The sequence below is a fragment of the Heterodontus francisci genome, chromosome 48 (genome assembly GCF_036365525.1).
Source record: "Heterodontus francisci isolate sHetFra1 chromosome 48, sHetFra1.hap1, whole genome shotgun sequence".
NCBI classification, from domain to species: Eukaryota; Metazoa; Chordata; class Chondrichthyes; order Heterodontiformes; family Heterodontidae; genus Heterodontus; species Heterodontus francisci.
The window spans coordinates 7,879,028-7,898,166 of record NC_090418.1 but is presented as its reverse complement, the minus strand read 5'-3'; the positions used below and the strand labels follow the sequence as shown (position 1 = coordinate 7,898,166).

At 47.0% G+C, this 19,139-nt stretch overlaps 1 protein-coding gene across 2 annotated transcripts in view; it reads left to right on the top strand.

The window, feature by feature from the left end:
* LOC137357363 (neurosecretory protein VGF-like) overlaps positions 1–11,287 on the top strand; it is a 50,379-nt gene extending 39,092 nt beyond the window's left edge. Inside the window, exons 1-2 of one of the 2 annotated variants that reach the window (XM_068023631.1) lie at positions 4,912–4,963; positions 8,571–11,287. In XM_068023631.1, the coding sequence (XP_067879732.1) occupies positions 8,602–10,188 (1,587 nt within the window). In that variant the 5' untranslated portion in view covers positions 4,912–4,963; positions 8,571–8,601 and the 3' untranslated portion in view covers positions 10,189–11,287. Of the gene's footprint in view, positions 1–4,911; positions 4,964–8,570 lie in introns of those variants that run through there. The other variant, XM_068023632.1, reaches the window with a different exon arrangement.
* The last annotated feature ends 7,852 nt before the right edge of the window (positions 11,288–19,139 follow it).

The window sequence follows — 19,139 nt, the reverse complement described above, 5'->3', positions numbered from 1 at the left end:
CTGTCCATGGTGCTGAAAGGGAAGTAAGTGACAGGGACTTGCTCTCCATGGTGCTGAAAGGGAAGTAAGTGACAGGGACTTGCTGTCCATGGGGCTGAAAGGGAAGTAAGTGACAGGGACTTGCTGTCCATGGGGCTGAAAGGGTAGTAAATGACAGGGACTTGCTCTCCATGGTGCCGAAAGGGTAGTAAATGATAGGGACTTGCTATCCATGGTACTGAAAAGATTCCAATACCATCCGGTATTAACCGAAAAAAAGTTAAAGATAGCATCAAACTTACAGAAAAAGCTTATAATTGCGCAAAGATGGGTGGTAGGTCAGAAGATTTGACAGAATGTAAAAAGCAGCAAAGAACGACTAAAAAATTAATAATGAGGAAGAAATTAGAGTACGAGAGAAAACTGGCTGGAAATATAAAAGCAGATAGTAAGAGTTTCTATAGATATTTTTTAAAGAAAAGAGTTAACAAAGTGAGCATTGGTCCCATAGAAAGCGAGTCTAGGGAATTAATCACTAAAATAAAAGCAAAATACTGCGGATGCTGGAAATCTGAAATAAAAACAAGAAATGCTGGATTCACTCAGCAGGTCTGGCAGCATCTGTGGAAAGAGAAGCAGAGTTAACGTTTCGGGTCAGTGACCCTTCTTCGGAACTGACAAATATTAGAAAAGTCACAGGTTATAAGCAAGTGAGGTGGGGGTTGGGACAAGAGATAACAAAGGAGGTCTAGATTGGACCAGGCCACATAGCTGACCAAAAGGTCACGGAGCAAAGGCAAACAATATGTTAATGGTGTGTTGAAAGACAAAGCATTAGTACAGATTAGGTGTTAATACACTGAATATTGAACAGCAGCAAGTGCAAACCTGAAATTAATAATGGATAATAAGGAGATAGCAGATGAATTGAGCAGGTATTTTGCATTGGTCTTCATCATAGAGGATGCACGTAACATCTGGGAAATAGCTGTAATCAGGAAATGAAAGGGAGGGAGGAACTCAAGAAAATTACAATCACCATGGAAGTGATACTGAGCAAATTATTGGAGCTGCAGACTGACAAATCTCCGGGTCCTGATGGACGTCATCCTATGGTCTTAAAAGAAGTGGCTAGTGAAATAGTTGATGCATTGGTTTTAATTTTCCAAAATTCCCTAGATTTGTGGAAGGTTCCATTAGATTAGAAAATTGCCAATGTAACTCTTTTATTCAAAAAGAGAGGGAGACAGAAAGCAGGAAACTACAGGCCAGTTAGCTTAACATCTGTCATAGGGAAAATGCTAGAAGCTATTATTAAAGACATGTTAGCAGGGCACTTAGAAATATTCAAGGTAATCAGACAACATAGTTTTGTGAAAGGGAAATCATGTTTAACCAATTTTAGTGGATTTATTTGAAGAAGTAACATGTGCTGTGGATAAAGGGGAACCAATGGATGTACTGTACTTAGATTTACGGAGGGCATTTGATAAATTGCCACATCAAAGGTTATTGCGGAAAGTAAAAGCTTATGGTGTAGAGGGTAACATTTTGGCATGGATAGAAGATTGGCTAGCTAACAGGAAACAGAGAGTAGGCATAAATGGGTCATTTTCTGGTTGGTAATATGTAGTGAGTGGTGTGACACAAGGATCTGTGCTGGGGCCTCAACTTTTTACAATTTATATAAATGACTTGGATGAAGGGACAGAAGGTATGGTTGTTAAATTTGCTGATGACACAAAGATAAGTAGTTGTGGTAAGATAGGTAAGTTGTGAAGAGGACATAAGGAGGTTACAAAGGAATATAGATAGGTTAAGTGAGTGGGCAAAGATCTAGAAAATGGAGTATAATGTGGGAAAATGTGAAATTGTCCATCTTGGCAGGATAAATAAAAAAGAAGCATATTATCTAAATGGTGAGAAATTGCGGAGCTCTGAGATGCAGAGGGATCTGGGTGTCCTAGTGCATGAATCAAAAAAGGTTAATATGCAGGTACAGCAAGTAATTAGGAAATCTCATAGAATGTTATTGTTTATTGCGAGGGGAATTTAATACAAAAGTAGGGCGGTTATGCTTCAGTTATACAGGGAATGGTGAGACCACGTCTGGAGTACAGTGTATAGTATTGGTATCCATATTTAAGGAAGGATTTAAAGGCATTGAAAGCAGTTCAAAGATGATTTACTAGACTAATACCTGGAATGGGCAGGTTATCTTAAGAGGCAAGGCTGGACAGGCTAGGCTTGTATCTACTGGAGTTTAGAAGAGTAAGAGGCGACTTGATTGAAACTTATAAGGTCCTGATGGGTCTTGACAGGGTGGATGTGGAAAGGATGTTTCCTCTTGTGGGAGAATCTAGAACTAGGAGTCACTGTTTAAAAATAAGGAGTCTCCCAATTAAGACAGAGATGAGGAGAATTTTTTTCACTCAGGGTCGTGAGTCTTTGGAACGCTCTTCCTCAAAATACGGTGGGAGCAGAGTCTTTGAATATTTTTTAAGACAGAGGTAGATAGATTCTTGATAAGCAGGTTATTGGGTTAGGCGGGAATGTGGAGTTGACGTTACAATCATGACCTTATTGAATGGCAGAGCAGGCTTGAGGGGCCGAGTGGCCCCCTCCTGCTCCTAATTCGTATGTTCATATGTTTGTATGTTCATATGTAGCTGACTGGACCAAACACTTCTTCCAGGTGAAGCAGCGATTTACTTGTACTTCTTTCAATTTAGTATACTGTATCTGCTGCTCACAATGTGGTCTCCTCTACACTGGAGAGACCAATGCCAATTGGGTGACTGCTTAGCCCCCGAGCTTCCGGTTGCTTGCCATTTCAATTCAGCACCTTGCTCTCACACTCATATTTCTGTGCTTGGTCTGCTGTAGTGTTCCAGTGAACATCAAGGTAAACTCGAGGAAAAGCACCTCATTTTCTGACTAAGCACTCTACAGCCTTCCAGTTCATTCATTTCAGTGCATGACTGGCCTTGTTTATTATTATTTTATTTTATTTTAATTTAATTGATTTTTCAACCATGTGCCTGCCTTAAACTTGCTTTTTAAAGTTTAGGCTTTTGGACAGAGTTGTTCATTATTCTGTCATTAACACTCTCTCTGAACTAATGTTTTGTCTTTCACCACAACCATTAGCACTCCCTTTGCCTTTGTCCCATGACATCTTTATCATTTAATCTCTCCTGCCCTTTGCTCTATCACACACCTTCCCTTTTGTTCTCTTCCCTCGCCCCCCCCCCCCCCCTTTCACTTGCTTAAAACCTATTACATTTCCAACCTTTGCCAGTTCTGATGAAAGGTCACAGACCTGAAACGTTAACTCTGCTTCTCTCTCCACCGATGCTGCCGGACCTGCTCAGTACTTCCAGCATTTTCTGTTTTTATTTCAGATTTTTAGCATCCGCAGTATTTTGCTTTTATTATCGTAGCTGACTGGGATTTGTTGTACTAAAGGAATAGTCGAGGCCACGGAATTGCTATCCATGTAACTGAAAGGGTAGTAGATAACAAGCACTTGATGTCCATGGCATTGAAAGGGTAATTGGGCACGAGAGCTTGATCTGTTGTGTTTTATTGACATTATAATCGAGGAAATAGATTTTAAGTAGCCGTTTTGTTTAGGTGCATATTCTTTTCAGTTGTGTTTACCCGTGTCTACAATTCACTCACCAAGTATGAATAGGGAACAAAGGAGACTAAATTTGTGTCAAACACGCCTTAAAACCAGAACCTTATATGAGGAGGGGAGGGGGAATCCAAAAGTTTATGGTGAAAATCTCCCGTGGATAGGGTCATATTCTCGGTGGAAGGTAAAGCCGAGTCATCGATATCAACATTGACACCCACCAATGCGGCACAAAACCCTGAACTGACTCGGGAACTAAGGGTGGCTTAAACTTCCGTGTCCTAGTTTGAGTGGGAAAGCTATCACCGTCAGTAAAATGGAAATTTAAAAAAAAAATCAAAACAAGACTACGTGAACCCGACTCATGCCAATCAGGCGCCGTTCCTACCGCGCATACCGTCACTTCCAACTGCATCTGGAGCGAATTCCTAACACAATTCCTATCGATTATAACGACCATGGTCCCATATAATGTTCAGTTTACGTGTTCATAAAATAACTTGATTTAAACATATATGTAAACAGATGGATATATGTAAAAACGCTGTTTACACTGATAGAGTATATAGAGTGCTACTTTTATATTTGTATAAATAGGCAACAGCATCTTGTAGACAACACATGGTACCTTTATATATTATATAGATGCTATTTATTTGAACATCTAGATTTTGTAAACGTTAATTTGTTATGCATTTATACAAACAGGTGCAGCTTACCATTGCTAATGGTATTTGCATCTATATGTGTCTATTTTAAATAAATTGGTCCAAATTCTAAATAGAACTTTTCTCCCAGTAAAGTTACCGTGAAACCCCACTGTTCCCTGACATTTTCTCGAAACGTCCTCTGTTAATATTGGTAAACACCTTACAGGAGTGCATCCCAAACAACTGTAATCGCTCTCTTTGGTCGCAGTGCGTGGTGACGTTTAGTTGCACACTAATATTTGTTCTGATTATTCATTATCTGGGCAGTGAATTTTTCTCTGTGCTTTTTTTGCACTGAGGATGCATCCGCATAAGAACGAACCGGGAATGCGCCTCAATGGCGGCCCAGTATCTTCTGCAGCCCTTCCCCCTCCCGCCGTGTGAATGGAGCAGGGTTTCATTCATGAGTTTCTGGGCTGCGGGTGATTTCCAACCGATAGGCTGGGGATGAATGAACCGCTGACGTCAATGCAAGGTGACGTCATGGTCACGCGGGATGGAGGGGGTGGTGTTGCTCCCTGAAAGGCATAAAAGCAACGGGGCGCTGTCCGCGGTCCTGAAACCCAGAGCCGGAGACCAGCATCCACTGTGGTCCAGACTGTCTTCTGGTACATCTTAGACAGCGACGTCCCAGGTAAGGGCGATCTAAGACAAAGACTGCGTAACAGACCAATTTTTAACCTACATTAAGAGTAAAACTACTAAATTGAAGTGTCATCCACCTACAACTAAGTCGATGCAGTAATAACCCTAAAACCGAGCAAATTACGAGGATCTGTTTTTTTGTAAAAAAAAATATTTAACACATATATAAATCTGTGAGAACTGAAGTAGAAAATACTGATATTCTTGCCTGTTTGGGAACAAAATTTATTGTTTGAAAGTCCAATATTCTGAACCATTTTATTGCATGCTGTAATTTTTTTCCAATGATTGAAATGATTTTCACACTGAGAATTCCTTATCGGACAATCAAGAAATTGCATACGAAATATATATTGTACGTTTTCTTAATTTATGTATGAATATATAATGCTTATATTGTATTTATATTTAGACATGTACCAGACAATATGTTTTTTCATATGCTATAACGTGCATATTTTATCGTGTTAATACAGATGGAGAACTCCCCGCAAACATGCCTATAACAGTCGGTATCGAGTCATTCGCTTCTCAGTGCAGGCTAGGGTTCTTGGCATCAATGATGTTTGTTTGAACCTCGAAGTGCGTTCATTTCGAGAGGCTAGCTAACACTGGACGGGACTGAATTGACTCGGGAGGGGACGGGATAGATTCATGGGTAGCCACATTCCGGCACGCAGTGAAACGCCCTAGTCCTTGCCAACGGCGCAGATGGGATTCCCCATTCAGGGGTAGCCTTCAAATTGAATTCTGATCGGATCTAAGCACATATCCTTGCTTTACTCGTTTGATCACGCAGGTGTCTGGAATAAAAAACACACACACATAGATAAGACAAATAGATAGATAGATAAGTCGATAGAGATGGATGACAGACAGACGGGCAGATAGGCATAGACAGGCGGGCGTATCAAAGTAAGCATGTACTCATTGTTATGCTGGTGTGAGACACGTTGCATTAACGCACGATCTTGTATGGCACAGATGAGATTCCCTCAGTCCCACGACAGGAAGAATCCCTCTCTCCCTGAACTGTGTGCAGTTACCAGATATAAGTGAATGAAAACTGATGCAGAGCCATAGGGTAGGCTGATGGATCAGACAGTAACAACACCCCCACCCCCTCCCCACATCACCCCACACACCCCCACCCACCCACTCAGTTTAGATGCCCAGTCTGCGATTGCCAGAATCCAGAGAGAAAGGAGCCGCCCTGTTCACCATTAAGCTGTCAGCCCAGTCAAGAATCCCGGAGTTGCTATGGTAACCAGGAGGCTGCAGACGTGGGCATAGTCTTCAGGGACTGCAGACCAATTGGTTGTCATGGTAACAGCTACTCATATCTTGCACTCAGGGTCCTCGTCGCCTCTGTCCACACCGCTGTGTGGAACTCCTTCCTTCTCGAATGCATTTGCATTTCAAATTAAACCACGTTCTGTGCTCCCTCCTCCCAATCATGACCCAAAAAAATGGTATTTTTTTATTTTTTTATTCCCCTTTCAAAAATTGAGCGCTGGGGAAAGGATAGATCGTCCACGTCCACATTGAACAGCACAAGAGAAGCAAGACAGTACAATTCACAATCCACTGAATATAGTATTCTGATAGTCTCACCTAATTACAATGGGCTACAGCTAGAATAGGCTGTGGATCAGAGACAGTGACACAGACTGACACACTCAGACACGCACATTATACACAGATGCGCATATACATCCACAAAGGCAGACATACACACAGAAACAAAAAAGGCAGAATCTGGCATCTATGGGACTGAGAAAGACGCGGAGACAACGAGCTAGACAGAAAGAGGCAGAAACAAAGACAAGCACAGAGGTGGACACCCAGGCAGAATCAGACGATGAGACAGAGTAACAGAAGGGCAGAGACCGCAATACAGAGAGATCAAGAGATCTGAACATACGGAATGTGGGGAGGAGAACAGCAGAGAACATTGGGGAAAAAATGTGTATTAATGAAAATGCCCTCTGTCAGTCTGCCTCGCTCTCTACTTCTGCACTGCCGCGATCATACCTCTGTCTCTCCTCTTAGTCTCTATGTATCTCGGTATCTCTGTCTCTTATTGATTGTCCGCGTGTGCTTATTTGTGTTTTTCCATTGTCTACGTGATCCTCTCACTTGCTTTCAATATCTTTCTTTAGCTGTCTCTATCTGACTCTCTGCGTTTCTAACTCTCTGCTTCCGCCTGTCTGTATCTATCTGCCTGTTCCTTTGTTTTTTCTTTCTCTCGGTTTATGTCTGTCTGCCTCTCTACTTAGCTACCTGTCCCTTTTTCTTTCTGTCTGCCTCTTTTTTTTTTTTGCTCTGTCTGTCTTGTGTTAAAGTCTTTGTGCTTCTCTCATTCTTTATTGCTTTCTATCTTTCCCCGTTTTTCTGCCTCTTCGTCTCTCTTTGCATCTCTCCGTTTCTATTACAGTGACCCACACAAAAAGTAAACTTCCACCAAATGTTTTGGTCCCCAAGAGAATGCCCAGGGTGAAGCTTGCGGCCAAATATGTTCCCCGCCTTTGTTCTCATCCGGTTATTATTTGAAGTTTCTGTTGTCAAAATCACTCGGATGGTTTGATTAGTTGCGAGTGTCTGTTGGGAAGCCACTTGGTAGGACATTTCCATTTCTATTGGCAAATGTCACTCGGTATTGTCTGAATGGTCATATGTTTAACAAACACCTTTACTCATGACTACTGTGCCATCAGCAACCATTCCACAACTTATAGAACCATAGAAATTTACAGCACTGAGGGAGGCCATTCGGCCCACCCTGCCCACACTGGCCAACAAGTAGCCATCCAGCTTAATTCCAACTTTCCAACTTTTGATCCATAGTCTTGTAGGTTACGGTACATCAAGTGCCTATCCAAGTACTTTTTAAATGTTATGAGGGTTTCTGCCTCTACCACCCTTTTAGGCAGTGAGTTCCAGATCCCCACCACCCTCCAGATAGAATGACTTCCCCTTGAATCCCCTCTAAACCTCTTACCCTAAATCTATGCCCCCTGGTTATAGACGCCTCAACCAAGTGGAATAGGCCCTTCCTATTCACTCTATCTAAATCCCTCATAATTTTATACACTTCAATTAGGTCTCCCCTCAACCTCCTCTGTTCCAAAGAAAACAACACCAGCCTATCCAATCTTTCCTCATAACTAAAATTCATCAATACTTATTGACCTCATCCTGTGCTTACTTAGCAGCTGTTAGGCTCCGTGTCCTTGACTGAACATGGCAGTAGAGTAATACTTTTGGGTGCATAACCCTCCTGTCATTCTAAAGCACTGATGATGAACAATGCCGTGGGATATCTCAGTGTAATATCTGAATGTAAATCATTTTATCAACAGGAAAAATGCATTCATAAAACTTTAATGCATTATTTATATATCGTAAAACCTCCATTTGTAGAAGGGCAAGTATTTCTTCTGTAAATAGCCTGAAAATCTCAGTCCAAGGGTGACAGGAGTCACTCATGTGCACATACTGGTGACTTGTGTTGCAGATTATTGACTTCAATGGCAGTGATCGGTGTTGAGAATCCATCTCATCTTGGTCTTCTTTCTGTTTTTTTGTATCCATAGCTCTTTCCTTCCTCGCCCCACCCCCACCAAGATGATTTGGCCAGCTTGTTCACCGACCCTTGTACTCTTCACCATGCTCCTGACCTTCATCAGCGCTGCACCCCTTGAAGAAGAGAGTCACGGGGAACACTTGCATCAAACCAAACCGATGGAGAGCAGTCAGATCTCTCACCCACGACACGGCCAAGGCCAGGTATCATTCGCAGAAGACATGAACACGCCTGGGGGTGAGACTGAGAAGGTCAAGAGCCACCAGATCAGATCTGCACCGAGCTCCCATCCCAGCACCCCGCAAGAACCCAGTTATGATGATGATCTGTTCAAAGACATGGATGCCAAGACACTGGCGGCAATCCTTCTACAAGCTTTGAAGGTGGACCAAGACAAGGCCGAAGGCAAAGAGGAGCCAAGGCATCATAGTGGGAGTGCACTCCCCTCCGTGGATTACGAGTCACCAGAGCCCGAGGAGAAAGAATTAGCAGAAAATGTAAAGAGTAGGACCAAAGTGGCCAAGACGCAGAGGAACCACCTCTCTGAAGACCAGATGGCTGAAAGTGAAGACTCAGACTGGAGAGATGAGGAAGATGAAGACACCTTGACTCCTCAGAACATTGATAAGTTGGAGTCCATGTTGCAGGAGCTGGAGAAATACAGCGCAGCCACAAAAAGGGAGAGGTCCAGCACTTCCCAGCGCTCCTTACCGAAATATAGTACTCAGGATGAGGAGTCAAAGGAAAATGATGTCTTGAGGGACCTGGATGCGATTGAAGAACTGGTCAGGAGGAAACAGAAATACTCCGACTATGAAGAAAGTGACGAAGATGTGAAGGGCAGGATGAAGTATCATCGTGAGTTCGAGGGTGAAGACCTAGGCCGTCAGGAGGCTGGAGAGGCAAGAAGGAGGAAGATGGGAGATGAGAAAATGACAGATGCAGCATCTGACCTGCTGCTGCAGTATCTCCTGAAAGGGGAGGCCATGGAAGAGGAGGAGGAGAAGCTCAAAGAGGACAGGATGAAGAGTGGCAGAGGGTCAGAGGAAGGGGTGGAAAGCGCCTCTGAGGAAAAGAGGTCAGATGAAGATGAAGATGATGATATCGACCCCCAGACCATAGACAGACTGATTGAGATCTCCAGCAAACTCCATCTGCCAGCCGATGATGTGATTGACATCATTAATGATGTGGAGAAGAAAAGGAAAGACTCAGCAGAAAGGATAGGAAGCAGGCATGGGGCATCTTCTTGGGATAGACTCAAGTCTTCATCCTCCCATCCAGACTTAGGTGAAAGCAAGTACCTACCACACTACCGGCCAGAGAAGTCAAGGCACCGCGCCAATGATGAGATGACCCTTCAGGACCTGCTGGGTGCAGACAATGAGTTGGACTACGACAACATGCCCTTCCCCATGCCAAGAAGATACCGACCCAGGCAGAATGCTTACCCCAATTACATCCGCCCGCGGACATACCAGCAGCACCACCGACCCTACTACTACCAGCCCCCACCCTCTGTCTTCAGGAACAAAGACTACTACGAGGACGAGACACAGGACAGAGAGGAAGAACTGGAGAACTACATCGAGAAGATACTGCTCAAGCATCCAGAGGTCTTCCAGTAGCGCGGGGCCCTGTAAAATAAATCCATGATCGTTTCTTTTCTCCCCCCTCCTTTTTGTGTCTAAAGTACCAGTTGTCGTGCATGAGTCAGGCAAATGTGCAGACACATCCCCTGACACTCTGTGCATGGAGACGCATCCGAAGCACATGCATCCCATCCAAACGTCTTGTCGCCCCCACAATATTGGAAGGAAGGAGAAGGCGATGGCAGAAGCAAAAGCTGATATTTTTGTACCACTACATATTGGATAGACTGTTCCAAATGCTGAGCTGCCCCAAACCTTTTAGAAGCAGCCCTGTTTGATGTGACGATAATATGTGTGTGTGTGTGTGTGTGTGTGTTTTATTTAAAATATTGCCAATTCTTTCCACCCAAAAATGTAATAGGAATAGACCCAAGGGCCTACTCAGTTTAAAAAGGGCACAAGTTGAGATGGGATTGACAGAACAAACATCAACTCCTAATAATACTATATCATAAAGGAGAAAGTCAGAGATTGAGCACCAGAGCCTGATGCATTTGAACAAGGGAGCAATGCACTTCCATTTTACTTGTGTGTGACAGTCCATTGTCAGTGTTGGGTTTCCCCCGATGATATGGCTCTTGTACTTCAAGAGGCACCTCCTTCATTAGAAAGTGGCTTGTCGGCACTAGGTGATGCTGTGAATGACACTGAAACTCATGCCATCATCTCCAGTGGGACATCACCCTGGGAGGGATCAGGGCAATGATCCAAACTCTTCCCCTGGCTCCCCTAGAAGAAGCTTATCAGACATTTCTGGTCCAAGAACCTTTTAAAAAAAAAATATATATATATATATAAAACATAGAGCTAGACTAGTTTGGAACATAACACATTCTGCTGCAAAATTGCACCCTGAGTGATATCAGACAAGATTTTGTCCAGAAACAACTGTAAGTTGACTTAACACCATTTTAAATTGAAGAATGCATTCGCCATATGGTTACACACAGCGACCAGAGGAATTTTTCCACTAATGTCCCACACAATTATTTGTTTAATTCTATCATTAACTTCTCAAAGAGAACTCTACCATGGCGTGATTATATATATATATATATATATATATATATATATATATATATATATACACTTTTGGAATAATTGAGATGGATGGCAGTAAAGGTAGGATTTGACCTTGGATTCTGGGTGTTTGTACCTATCACCTGTGCCAGGACATAGTGAAGATTACCAACATCCTGATTGTTGAGGTGAAGATTTGAAGCTTAAGATAAACAGAGATGGAGGAAAGCGTGGGAGGGGGAGGGGGCCAGGGGAAGCTGTATGTTGTGTTCCACTGTAAATTTTCTCAAGTCTGCAAATATTGCTTCTTGGAGTGTACACAAGTCTTGTTATCTATCTGAAGAAAATACAAAGTCTTTTGACGTTCCAGCATCCGATGTCTTTTTGCATTTAATAAAGGTTAATGTTGTAAATAGGATGACGGGGTGGGGGGAATGGTTGAGTACTAGTTTTGCAATGAATAAAAAGCAAATATTTTATTCAACAGTAGTCTTTTGTCTTACGGTTCCATTGGGATGAGGACGACAGCTTCCTCATTCTGTAACACAGCAGAGTATCAAAAAAGCACTGGGTTGTTATACAGTCTGCTGTGGGTTCTGTAGACCGCACTGCAGACTCTCCCAATCTGTCATGTACAGAAAAATGCACAGTGCACAATCTGTCACATACATCGAAACGTACAATACAGAATCTGGCGCTGACCTACAAAACATGCATTTATCTAGCACCTTTCTCGGAACCACAGGGTGTCCCAAAGTGCTTTATAGCCAATGAAGAACATTTTGAAGTGTAGTCACTGCTTTAATGTGGGAAACGTAGCAGCCAATCTCCCAGTAACAGCAATGTGATAATGACCAGATCATCTGCTCTTGGCGATGTTGGTTGAGGGATAAATATTGAGCCAGGACACTGGAGAGAACTCCCCTGCTCTTCTTCAAAAGAGTGCCACGGGATCTTTTACATCCACCTGAGAGGGCAGACAGGGTCTCAGTTTAACATCACATCCAAAAGACAAGATATCCACCACGGGAAGCACTCTCTCAATCCTGCACTGGGGGTATCCGCTAAGAACCTTCACACTGAAGACCTCAACGACAAGTGTGCTACCAACTGAGATACAACATAAAACCTTCAGAAGCCCTGAAAAATGCACAATATGGAATCTGTTCCGGACAGGAATATCCTCTGTATGGAACTTGCTCCATACAAGAAAACGCACAATTAGGAAAATTGCACATATGGAATTTGACACATCAGGAAATGCACAGAACAGAATATGCCACACACAGGAATAACACAGGGCGGCACAGTGGCGCAGTGGTTAGCACTGCAGCCTCACAGCTCCAGGGACCTGGGTTCGATTCTGGGTACTGCCTGTGCGGAGTTTGCAAGTTCTCCCTGTGACCGCATGGGTTTTCGCCGGGTGCTCCGGTTTCCTCCCACTGCCAAAGACTTGCAGGTTGATAGGTAAATTGGCCATTGTAAATTGCCCCTAGTGTAGGTAGCTGGTAGGGAATATGGGATTACTGTAGGGTTAGTATAAATGGGTGGTTCTTGGTCGGCACAGACTCAGTAGGCCAAAGGGCCTGTTTCAGTGCTGTATCTCTAAATTAAAATAAATCTGTTATAGAAAGAACACACACGCACTCTCTCAGGCACAAACTAGCACACAGTCTTGAGTTTTGTAAAGGCTAGCAGTCGATACATTATGTAACATGACGTGTGCGACCTTTTGCAGAGAGAGCTAAGGGATGTCATAGTGGCACCCAGCTATTAGAGCTGTGTCTGGGGCATGTTGGTGCCTTTAATGTGGAAGCCAGTGCTTGCAATGTGCGTTTAGACTGAATACAGCGAAGGTGAGGCCAGTACACCTGGTGACAGTTTTAGCTGGATCATTGGTGCAAGAATCCTACATTTCATCCCCGATTTTAACCCAGAGTGGAACCGGGCGTGAGGAGCCTCGGCAAGTGGATAACCCCATTCTCCACTGATCTCAGCATCATGAAACTGGGGCAATTTTAGTTCCTGGGCTTCATTTACATATCCCCTGCACTCACGATCAGTTTCCCACCCAAAACTTACTGGTGAATGGGAAATGTTAGCAGGATGCTGGCAGGGGTCAAAGAAATGGTCCTTGGATTGGTCACATGGAGGGGTTTTGGGAGGGCCTTGCTATTGGAATGGGGGGTGGGGGGGAGGGGTTGCTAGTGGGTGGGTTTGGGGCAGCCCTGGGGCAACGGGGGCCCTAAACATTCCTTTGTGGGGACACAGAGGAGCACTCTGTTCACCTGGTGGGGAGGCTGCAATGGCTACCCATGCACATGAACCCGGGTTAAAATAGCAGTCGTGTCCCGGTGACATCATCCAGAGCCCAATCTGCATATGCAAAGAAGTACCACACCGGATTTCATCTGACGTTCTTGTTGCCTGCTCAGAGACGCTAGGCGGAGCCTGAGACTGTGGGAAGAGAACGGGACATCTGTTGGTGAGTGACCTGAATGATTTTAACTGCTTGCCCTGCCCCTTTTGTGTCTGGTCTAACGATGGGAATTTAAATCCTTCCCCTGGAACCTTAGTTACAGCTCCCTTTCCATACCTGGCCTAGCAATGCCTCAAATTTAAAATTCTCATCCTTGTGTCATAATCCCTCCATTGCCTCACCCCTTCCCCATCTCTGTAACCTCCTCCAGCACTACCAACCCTCCGAGATCTCTAATACAAAGCAACATGCTGCGGATGCGGGAAATATCGGAGACCTCTGCTCTCCTCCAATCCGGGCCTCTTGTGCATCCCTGATTTTCACTGTCCCACCATTGGCGGCCGTGCTTTCAGCTGCCGAGATCTTAAGCTCTGGAATTCCTATCCGAAACCTCTTCACCTCTCTCTCCTCCTTTAAGACGTTCCTTAAAACCGACCTCTTTAACCAAGTGTCAACCGATCCGAATATCTTTTTGAGGGTCGGTGTCAGATTTCGTTTGATGATACTCTTATGAAGTGTCTTGGTATGTTTTATTACATTATACGTGCTGTATAAATGCAATTGCTGTCCTTGTTATATTTACATCCCTAGCATGCACCATCCTTTGACTGTGTCTGTTTTTTTAACCAGGATCTCAACGTTGGATATGGTGAGATCCGAGTTGTATAGGTAAGATTGGCTGCTTCCCCGGGTCATGCGGACATAAGCATTCTGATTACAGCCAACGAAATACTCTTGAAGTCTAGTCACTGTTGTAATATAGAAATGCAGCAACCAATTGCACACAGCAAGATCCCACAACCAGCAATGAGAAATAATGAGTTGACAATCTTATTTTTAGAGATGTCGGTTGAGGGATAAATGTTGCCCAGGACACCAGGGAGACCACCCCCCCCCCCTCGCCCTTGCTCTCCTTCCAATAGTAGCCATTGGATCATTTATGTCCACCTGAGAGGGCAGACAGGGTTAACATCTTGTCCAAAAAGTGGAACCTCCGCCAGTGCAATGCTCCCTCAGTACTGCACTGGGAAGTGTCAGCCTGGATTATACGCTCATGTCTCAGAGCAGAACCAGTCTCCCCTTTCCAAACCAAACCGAGCAGAGATACTGGGACGCTAGGAATTTGCTAATATCACACTAATATCACCTAATTGGAAAGCAGTGGGTTTGGATTGTTGAGGGCAGTGATGTCTTGATTCATTAGAATTTGATTGGGTTCATTTGTATATTGCTGGTAAATGAGTAATAGCTGACGTGTTTGATATAATCAGTTGGTATTTGGTGCAGGCACTACTTGTCTATATTTAGTCATCCTCAGAGAGCAGTGCAGCCCCAAAAAGCTGGACTGGATTTTAAAATCAATGGATTTCCCTTCCATGAGTTTTTTTTGGGGGGATTTTCCTGATGGGTTGAAGGGGCCAGATTTCCTGCCTCCCCTTTATGCCCCAGTGGGCTGAACCTGGTTGTGGTGAAATTGGGACTGAAGTGGACATTTAGGCAGGTTCATGGGAAAAGAGAGAGGGAGCGACGTGGCGAGGTTTAGGGAGAGAATTCCAAAGTTCCGGGCCTTGACAGCCAAAGGCACGGCCACCAACGGCAGGAGCGACTAAATAGGTACCGGTGGACACCGCATGCTCCTTCTCCAGGGACACCCGGGCGCGAACGTAACCGCGGAAGAGGGGCAGGCAATCAGGGAGGACGGAACCCCGACGGCCCGCAGCCTGGACCTGTGAATTGCCACCTTGGCCAGGCCCAGGAGCAGACCGACGAGGAGATCCTCCTCCCGGCCCACGCCCCTCCGCACCGGGTGCCCAAAGATCAGGAGCGTGGGACTGAAGTGCAGCCAGAATTTGAGGAGCAGCCCCTTCAGATACTCAAAGAGGAGCTGCAACCTCGCACACTCCTTATACATGTGAAACATGGATTCGTCCAGGCTGCAGAAAGTACAGGCGGCCTGGGAGTCCGTGAACCTACTTAAAAGTCTATTGCACGGGACTGCTCTGTGCGACACCCTCCACCCCAGGTCCCCGATGTAAAGGGGGAAGACTCCCACGTAGAGAGACCTCCATCGGGGTTTCCCCTCGCCGCCAAATAGCAACGCGGACCGCCAGGGCATGTCCGGCCGTCTGACGAGAGCAAGGAAGTGGAGAGTGTGCAGGAGCAGCCCGTATAAGAAACCCCTCCGCGCCGATTGGAATGGCACGGAGGGCATTTCCGAGAGGCGGCTCGGGTTGTGCGGGACCGGCTCCCGAGGAGGGTTTCGGGGCCTGGGTCTGATGAGCAGTTCTGGCCGAGCGGGGGTCAGCTCGTCCGTGAGCACTCCGCACTCCCGAGCCCCCTCGCCACCCGCAGTGAGGGGCGTCCCGGGGGCTTCGGCTACTCCTCCGCCCGCCGGTCCGTCCCCGGAGTCGGCCACCCGGACAGCAGAGGCGCTCACCTCCGCCGGCGGGGGAGTGCGCTGACTGGAGGCAACCATGTTCCAGACTCGGAATAGATCCCGGTAAATGACAGGCAACTCCCTCAGAGTGGCGCGGCTAACGGACTCCACCGGGAGCTGCGTGTCGTCTTGAAGGCAGTGACACTGGCGGAAAAAATACGTCGCCAGCGCACACTATCTGGGAGGACGCTCGACGTACAGGTATCTCTGCAGGGTCCGAAGGCGGAGAGTTGCAGCCTGGGTGCGGACGCACACCAGCGACTGGCCGCCCTCCTCGATCGGGAGACTCAGGACCGCGGCAGAGGCCCAGTGTTTCCTCTTGCCCCAGAAGAAATCGACGAGTTTCTTCTGGATCTTGGTGGCCAATGCAGGGGGTGGGGCCAAAGTGACCAACCGGTACCACAGCATCGAGGCCACCAGTTGGTTTATGACCAGCGCTCGGCCCTGTAGGAAAGCACTTGGAGCAGTCCTGTCCAGCGTCCCAGCCGAGTGGTGACGTTCGCCTCCAACTCCTGCCAGTTTGCCGGCCAGGCTTCCTCAGCGGGGCTAAGGTGGACTCCCAGATAGAGGAGGTGCGTGGTGCTCCACTCAAAAGGTGTCAACTCCTCCGACAGGGAGTCCACCCGCCACTGACCCACCAGGAGACCGGAACATTTCTCCCAATTGATCCTCCCGGAGGATGTGGCAGAAAAGGTCTGCTGGCAGTCGCGCATCCTCCGCAAGTCAACGGGATCCTTTACCCGTGAGGAACACATCATCGGCATAAGCCGAGAGGATGACCCACATGCCCAGCCCGCGCAGAGCCAATTCCGTCAACCGCCTGCAAAGCAGGCACAGGAACAGCTCCACGCAGATGGTATACAGGGGCGGCACAGTGGCGCAGTGGTTAGCACTGCAGCCTCACAGCTCCAGGGACCCGGGTTCGATTCCGGGTACTGCCTGTGTGGAGTTTGCAAGTTCTCCCTGTGTCTGCGTGGGTTTTCTCCGGGTGCTCCGGTTTCCTCCCACAAGCCAAAAGACTTGCAGGTTGATAGGTAAATTGGCCATTATAAATTGTCACTAGTATAGGTAGGTGGTAGGGAAATATAGGGACAGGTGGGGATGTTTGGTAGGAATATGGGATTAGTGTAGGATTAGTATAAATGGGTGGTTGATGGTCGGCACAGACTCGGTGGGCCGAAGGGCCTGTTTCAGTGCTGTATTTCTAATCTAAACAATTGGCCGGACATGGGGCATCCCTGACGCACTCCTCTCCCAAAGCGAAGGGGCGCCGTCAAGGACCCGTTAACTTTGACCATACATTCCGGGGCAGTGTATAAAAGACGGACCTGGGCCACAAAATGTGGCCCAAGTCTGAACGTGCGCAGCGTTCCAAAAAGATATTCATGTTCCACCCTGTTGAACGCCTTCTCCTGATCGAGGGAAAGATGACCGACTGAACCGTCCTCTGGGAAAGACGGATGAGGTCCTGAACCAGGTCGATGTTGTCCAGGATGGACCGGCCCGCAATGTAGGACTGATCAGAGTGAATCATGTGGACCAGCACAGTGCCCAGGTGGGTAGACATAGCCCGGGCAAAGATCTTATAATCCGTGCTGAGGAGGGAGACCGGACGCCAGTTCTTAAGCAAGCGGAGAGCGCCCGTCTTCGGCAGCAGGACGATGACCGCCCTGCGCCATGAGAGGGGCATATCCCCGGTCACCAGGCATTCCCTGTGCTTAATCGTCCCCCCAGTACGTCCCAGAATGCCCCGAGGAACTCCATGGTCAGCCCGTCCAGCCTCGGGGATTTGCCCCTCGAGACCTGGTGGAGGGTGCCAGCCAGCTCTGCCAATGTGAGCGGAGCCTCCAATCCTTCGGCACCCTCTGGGCTGACCTTCGGCAGGTCCTCCCACAAATCAGCACATGTCTTCGCTGGACTGATCTGGAGAGAACAACGTGCTGTAATAGGTACGGACCAATAGGCCTATTCCCTCCGGATCCGAGATGGAGGATCTGTCGTCGGCCAGCAGCTCAACGAGCTGCTTACGGATTCCCCGCCATTGTTCCAGCGAGTAGAAGAAGGGTGAGGATCCGCGACCTCATGTATGTGCCTCGGGACCCTATGAGCTGTAGGTCCCTCAGCGCACCCTACTTCTCTTTGTACACCTGCCACAGGGCCGGGTCCGCGACGGCCTGACCATGATGGGACCCCAAGTTGAGCTCCTCCCTCTCTTGGTGCTAGATCTCTGCTTCCCGTCTCTTGGTCGACCCCTTCGTGTACTCCTGATAGAAGACATGAATGTGAGTCTTGCCCACATGTCACCATAGCCTCATGGAGGGGAAGCCCCCCTGCTTCCTTCTCCAATCAGCCCAGAATCAACGGAACGACTCCTGGAATCGCTCATCCTCCAGCAGCCGGTTGTTAAAATTCCACTACGCGGACCTGGTACGCGTGCGGAGCAGAGTGAACTCCACCAACACCAGTTGGTGGTCCGAGCACGGCACCAGCCGCATGGAGGCCGCCGAGACGTGGGAGATGCAGGTCTGTGAAATGTAGAGGTGGTCGATTTGGGACCCTCCTCCTCCAGACCTCCAGGTGAAGGCACTGGAGTCGGGATGGAGATTCCGCCAGATGTCCACCAAGTTGAGGGAGCTAATCAGTTCCCTCAACTTCTCCACGAACGCTTGGTCGCGCTGGGGACTGGAGCGATTCGTCACCTCGATGGTACAGTTAAAATCCACCCCCCCTGAGGATGATGCACTTGCCGCTATCGATAGAGCTCAAGAGAGCCTACATTTCTTTAAAGAAGCGCGCTTGCAACACGCCTAGCCTGGGCGCGTACATGTTCAAAGTGGAGCGGCACGCTACCCAGGCGAACAGCGAGGTGGAGCAAGCAGCCTGGCACAAGCCCCTTGACCCCCAAGATCACCAGCTGAAAAGTCGGGGCCAACAAGATAGCCACCCCACTAGAAATAGGGGTGAGGTGACTCATGTAGACCCCACCCTGCC